General features: G+C 44.9%; 1 protein-coding gene across 1 annotated transcript in view; it reads right to left on the bottom strand.

The window, feature by feature from the left end:
- Myrfl (myelin regulatory factor like) overlaps positions 1-7,111 on the bottom strand; it is a 112,188-nt gene that overhangs the window by 56,371 nt on the left and 48,706 nt on the right. The window contains exon 6 of the mRNA XM_028759039.1: positions 2,267-2,417. Coding sequence (XP_028614872.1) covers positions 2,267-2,417 — 151 coding nt within the window. The remainder of the gene's footprint in view (positions 1-2,266; positions 2,418-7,111) is intronic.

Genomic DNA, 7,111 nt, shown 5'->3' on the forward strand with positions numbered 1-7,111 from the left:
CCCAGGGCTAAAGGCTAGATGGATAAAGTTATGCTGATTTACTGTGGATAGTAATAAATGTCTTGGTATAAAAGGAAGATGTTTACAATGTTTCATATTTCTCTGTCAAAACAAACAAACGAACAAACAAACAAAACCTCTGAAAGTAGAGGCCTCGCAGCTGGACGGAGCATCAGACTGAGATGTGGAACAGCTGAACGCAGGAAAGGAAGAATCAATGAGAGCTGGACTGTCCTGAACTGTGACAATCTCCGGCTAAATACTCATTCTATTCGCTAGACAAAGGCACTCCTTGTGACATCAAAATGACATAAAGTCCGCTGAATTTGCTCTGCAAGCTCTCTTCTGTAATATATACTTAAACCATTCAGAAAAGGAGAGGGTAATAAGTGGGAAAATCTTTGTTGCTTTGAGGTAATCTAGGGAAAAAACATTTTTTGTAACAATTTAAATGTATTTACCTATAAAAAAGTGATTTTCTATCTCACTGACTTGAATAGTCAAATCAAGAGAGCTTGAATTAACATCTCAGTGAACATTGTTTTTCTGTTTGTTTAGAAAAAGCGAGTGTCGGCTAAGTATTCAAAATAAATGCACCTCTGTGCCTTTGAGTTGAACCCGTCTGTGTTCTCCGTTTATCCAGGTCAGAGGAGCACAGAGGGGCTGTGGAAGTAGACTGGTAGGTGCATGCATGCGTGCATGCTTGTGTGTGTGTGTGTGTGTCTGTGTGTCTGTGTGTCTGTGTGTGCCTGTGCATGTGCCCACACACATGCATGTGCACGTGTGTGGGCATGTGTGTGGGCATGTGTGTGTCCACATGTGCATGTGTTCATGTGTTTCTGTGTGTGGGGGTATGTGCCTGTGTGTGTTTGTGTGTGTGCATGCGTGTGCATGTGTGGTCTGTCTGTGACTGCATGTATGTCTGTGTGTCTAGAGCGACAGCACAAGTAGAAGTCAAATGGTTCTCTCCTGCCATCTTGTGAGTCCCAGGCCTGGAACTCAGGTCAGCTCATGGATGCCTCTATGCACTAAACCTCACAGAAACATGTTTTAAAAGTCTCTTCTGGTGTGTGTGTGTGTGTGTGTGTGTGTGTGTGTGAGAGAGAGAGAGAGAGAGAGAGAGAGAGAGAGAGAGAGAGAGAGAACACCTTTTTAAAAGTTCCACAATTCAGATGCAAGGAGATAGGAAGGCCTTTTACTAAAACACATACTTTGTATGTGAGTTTCATGCTTCAGACAGACCATGACATGTTCTCCAAAAGATGACCGAGGGAAGGCTAGCTCAGAAGCAAGGCCTAGAAGCTTTCCCTTTGTTTTGTAATTCATAGACCCAGGCACAGCTGTGACATGCCAACAAAATTAGCTTCTTTGCTACTTATTACACACAACTCCCCAAACCCTTCAACTCCTTAGGCTTGACTTCAAGAAAAGCCTTTATTCCTGTAGCCTCCCAGGATAACTGTCCCAGAGATAAGCTTTGCTCTATTTGCACTTGGAAGATACCACCAAAAACCAAACAACAACAACAACAACAAAACAAAACAAAGAAAAAACCCTCAAATGCACTGTCTGGTATTTCTGACCTCATGGTGTATTTATTACTTGAAAATTAGACTCTTAGTCATAAAATGTTGACTTTAAACCTGACAACACTGATTCTTGGCATAGATGTTAGGAGTAGACACCAGTCAGCAATTTAATGTGCCCACTCAAGAATTCTGTGGTATCACACATTTACTGCAGAACGAGGTGTTAGTTATTTTCCATTGTTTCCTTTTTGCCTTCTATTTTATTTTAAACATTTATCCTGTGAGTGGTGCACATGTGGTCGTCATAGGACAACTTGTAGGGCTCAGTTTTCTTCTCCCACCGTGCAGGTACCAGGGATCGAACTCAGGTCGATAAACTTGACAGCAAGAGCAGCCTTACCTTCTCAGTCATTTGGCCAGCTCTCAGCTTTTTTCTTCTAACAGGGCCTGCAATCCTAGGACGAGCCCCTCTCCCTCCAACATTTAGTGAGTAAATTATAATGAGTCGTAACTACAACCCTAGGTTCTAGAATGCCAGGAGCCTTTACTCCAATGATTCTTTATTTAAGATACAAAATATGAGGGACAGGACACATACTTTCTCAATGGCTCAGCTGATTTGATCAGGGGTGGCACCCAAGCCCAAATACTTGGATTCAGTCCTACAATACATCACTTGCCTCCACATCTGACACCAAGTCCCCAGTCCACCCCAAGGCACTGCTAAGACCACTTACAGTTTTTCGTAACAACTGTTTAACAAGCTATGCCAAGGGACACTCTGGTATGGCTGCCACTTCAGAGCAGGAGAGCACTGGTCCACAGGCATCCCATTCCGTCCCTCTCGGTCATGATCCTGCACTTCGACGCTCTGAGTCCTAGTTGTCACTGCGAAAACAAACAGGTGAGTTGGATTATTCTTACCAGGCTAGTCCTCTACGACTCACAGAGAGCTCCTTGAGCAAAGGGCGGATTCTGTGTGAAGCAGAATGACTAAGGGAGCTACTGAGTGCTGGAGACAAGAGGTGCGTGGCTGATTTGGATCCATACCCTCAAGTAAGGATGTGTTGGTGTCAGTGAGCTTTAAGAAAAGCGACTGAACACTTGTGGCATCGTACCTCCTACATTGCTCCTCAACACTTCCTGCATATCTGGTCCTAACAAAGTCTAAGCCATCCCCAGGAGGGTAGTTAGCCAGGTTCAGTCAAGATATAGCATTAAGTACTTGCTTCCATCCAGAGTGGCCATGTGGCCGAATCCAATGTAAGCACAGTAGATCTCAGCACTTCGGGTAACGAAGTGACCAAGGTGCTTTCTCTTTCCCATGAGGTTTGAGCCTATGAGATACATTCTCAAGAGGACCTGGCAGCATTTGGGAACAGGAAAGTCCGTCTGGGGAGGAGGTAGGGATGCTGACATCTGGTCCTGATGTAACTTGTTTCTGGCTCCAATCCTAACTTGTCTATCATATGAGCCAACAGAACCCGTTGGTTTTATGTTTGTTTGTTTGTCTGTTTGTTTGTTTGTTTTAGGCAATTTGATGCTTTGGGTTCTCAGTTTGACTAATTTCAGTCACTCTCCTAGTTTGGTATGCATCTTTGTGGCACCAAGAGTCTGTGGCTGTCAAAGATGCACACTGGAGAAAAAGGTAGACTCTTGAAACTGGTGCCTACATGTAGAGGAACAAAACTAGATCCTTATTTCTCACCCTAACACACACACACACACACACACACACACACACACACACACACACACACAAGCTCCAAATGGATCAAAGACTTTACACTCTAAAGCTGCTAGAGGCAAAACACAGTCATAGGTAATGACTTTGGATAGGACTCCAGTAGTAGTTCAGAAAAGGTCAGCAGTCAACAACGGGGACCACACAGAGTGAAGAGGCTTCTGAATAGCAAAGAAATCAATTTAAATGAAGAGAGAGCTCACAGAATGGAAGAAAATCTTTGCTAGATATACACCGGACCTTAGCAGGATTAGCAGGGCTGCCTCTATGTAAATGCTTCGCACTGTGAAGATGCAAAAGCATCTCCTGCAGGAGGACCTAATTAAGGATTGCCTGAGAGACCAAGGATTCCTGGTGCCGACAATGCCAGCCAATCAGGAACTGCTGTTTAGGAGAGCCACTTTCTTGGGACCAATGGGGCAGAGGTGGAGGGTATTAAAGGAGCTTGCAGCAGCATTTCTCACCTGCTCCCAGAGTCTGTGTAGCTGTGTAGCCAACTCACCCCAACACCCAAGGGCAGGCAGGTGAGTAGTCCAGGGCACAGGCAACACTGACCGAGAGTTAATACCCAGTACACACACAGAACCCAATAAATCAAACAAGAAAACGAACAACTCAACTTAGAAAATTGGTCTAAGAAACTGAACGGAGAATTTGCAAAAGAAGATATATAAGTGGCCAATAAATACATTTTAAAATGTTTGATTATAAGTGCTTTGCTTGAATGTGTGTGTGTGTGTGTGTGTGTGTGCGATTGCACACGCGTGATGTGTGCTCCTTGTGCACATGGAGGTCAGAAGAGGGCATCAGATTCTCTGTAATTGGAGTTACAGATGGTTGCGAGCCATATGTGGGCCTGGGTTCTCTATAAGAGCAACAGGTGCTCTTAACTTCCAAATACTCTCCAAATAAATGTTTTTAAAAGTAGTCAACATCCTTGGCCATCAGGAAAATGAAAATTGAAAATACTTTGCGATCCTATCTCACCTTAATTAGAATGGCTTTTATCAAGAGACAACACATGACAGCAAACCCCAGAAAGTTCACAGAGAAGGGGACACTTATTCTCTCTCAGTGAGCGTGTCCACTAGCACAGTCAGCGTGGAAACCATCCTGGAGTCTCAGAAAACTAAAAAGAGAATACAGTATGATCCATGGAACTATCCCTAGGCATGTCCCCAAAGGGTTCTGCATCCTACCACAGAGACACCTGCTCATCTCTGCCTGTTCCCCAGCTGGATCACAATAGCCAGGAGGGGAAACCAGCCTGGGTGTTCATCCACTGGTATATGGATAATAAAATGTTATCTGTAACAGAAGTCTATCCAGCTGTAAAGAAAAAGGAAAATGGGTGGAACTGGAATGTAATACTATATATAAATTATATGCACATACATACATACATACATAGTGAGTTAAACCAGATCCAGAAAGATAAATATTACAAGTTTGCCTTCATTAGTATCCCCACACAGAATGGAATGCAGCTCACAAAAATGCATATGGTGGAGAGTGGCTGATAGGAGAAGGTTGGACATTTTCTTCAGTGGTGTAGCCATTGTTATGATGCCCATGTCTTATAAGCCACGCAAATTAAAATCATTGGGTCATCAAAAATAAGGACATAAAAGCAAAAAGAGAACTGGTTCATAAGAAGAGGATGGGGATGGGGGGGGTGGACATCTTGCCTGACATCAGGAATGAGACGGCGGTCTTTGGTAAGTCACACAGAAGCACGCCATTAGCTATGGAATGTGCCGCAGCCTATAGCTTGGGGAACATGAGAGAAATGATCTGTATTTTCTTTTGCCTGTCCAACTTCCATTCCTTTATACTTCCATTAAAAAAAAGAGTTACTTCAAGTTACTTCACATCCCGAATGTCACAGAAAATGTACTTTCTTGGGATATTGGCATTAAATGTCTCCTAACAAACATATGAGTTTTGACTGTTCGATTCTAATCTGAGAACACAAACAGGGTGTGGTGGTTTGAATATGTTTGGCCCAGGGAGTGGCACTATTAGGAGGTGTGGCCTTGTTGGAGGAAGTGTGTCACGGTGGAGTTGGGCCTTGAGACCCTCCTCCTAGCTGTCTGGAAGACAGTATTCTTCCTGACTGCCTTCAGATCAAGTTCCTTCTTCAACACCATGTCTGCCCAGATGCTGCCGTGCTTCCCGCCATGATAAAAGAACTGAACTTCTGAAACTGTAAGCCAGCTCCAATGAAATGTTTGCCTTTATAAGAGTTGCTTGGGTCATGGTGTCTCTTCACAGCAATGGGAACCTTAACTAAGACACGAGGTGATGCTAAAACTTCTCATGACAACCTCATACCCCCAAAAGCCGAATAGCGTTAAAGCCCCAAAGCAAAGCCCACCAACGTTTCTCTAGTCACCCAAACCTGTCCTGGGCTTTATATTGGACCTCTGCTCCTGAAGGAGAGACACCAGGAAAATGGTTTCCTCATCTGCCAAGTGGAAACACCACGTGTTTCCTCCTATGGGAGCACCACCAGCTCCCTACTATGGGAGCACCACCAGCTCCCTCCTATGGGAGTACCACCAGCTCCCTCCTATGGGAGCACCACCAGCTCCCTCCTATGTTGCACACTGCCAAAAAGACAAAACGCAGCTGCCAGGGAGACCAAATGCAGCCTAAGATTGGGGTCCTAGGCCGAGTTTCTCTGAGTGAGAAGTGGCATGGACTGGGACCGAGGCTGTGGTTCTCAAACTCCTGGGTACCCAGACACTGCTGGAAATGGCGAAGACTTGAGAATGGGGGCCCACGGACCATGAGCATTTAAACATAACTGCCTGTGGTATCGTTAATGTCTGCTATTCCAGAGATGCCTTGGGAAATACTGATCTTGAAGAGACTGTATCTGCTGTGCTGACAGGGGGCCGACTAACTTGGCCTTCTACTTGCTCACCGGAGTTTACAGTGCTGGTGCACCCGGATGTACCTGGTGTACCCGGATGTAGCCAAAGGACTGCCATGATCTTTCAGCTCTGCTCCTTCCATCCCTTTCCAAGAGAGCTGTAGTAGCTCAGCGCCAATGACATTGGAGTTATCATTGAAAATAAACATATTTTCTGTACTTCTGCATCAAAATGGTAAAGGCACCCATCCCGGCAGCCAAGCTGGGGTGGTTTAGTCCCAGCTTCCCAAGGAGTTTCTCAGTGGCTAGTGAAGCCCTGGAGACCACAAGCACATTCTGAAGTTAATGGCACAGGCCCAAGGTTGATGCTGGGATCCACTCTCCTTATTTCTAACAACCAGCCCTTGGTGCTTTTTTTGCACCCTGAGAGCCGCCCCAGACTTGGCTTTTCGCCAGCTCTTTAAATCGTCTCCAAGGAAAGAAGCCACTGGCTCAAAGCTCTTTGAAGGTTATTTGACATGGAGCACACACATTCGTTTTTACTTCCTTAGAACTACGTCTACTGTGTCACTACCATCAGCTCAACAACAGGATCAGCCTTCCAGGAGACACACATGCGCACACACACACACACACACACACACACATACACGCGCGCGCGCGCGCATGCTCACGTGCGTCCCTTCCAATTGACCACCACTGTCCTGCAGTGGGACAGCATAGGGATATTTATAGAGATGGAATGAGAGAGATGAAAGTGTTGCCCAATGGTTAGAGGGCTTACCTGGCATGAGCAAGGTGCAAGACTCCATCCCTGGTGCCAGCATCAGAAAGAAGGAAGGAGACAGGAAAGGAGGAGAGGCAGAAGGGTAGGAGGGAGTGGGAGAGCAATATAATATAATATAATATAATATAATATAATATAATATAATATAATATAATATAATATAATATAATATA

This window comes from Grammomys surdaster, unplaced genomic scaffold (genome assembly GCF_004785775.1).
Source record: "Grammomys surdaster isolate TR1022 unplaced genomic scaffold, NIH_TR_1.0 126271, whole genome shotgun sequence".
Classification (NCBI taxonomy): Eukaryota; Metazoa; Chordata; class Mammalia; order Rodentia; family Muridae; genus Grammomys; species Grammomys surdaster.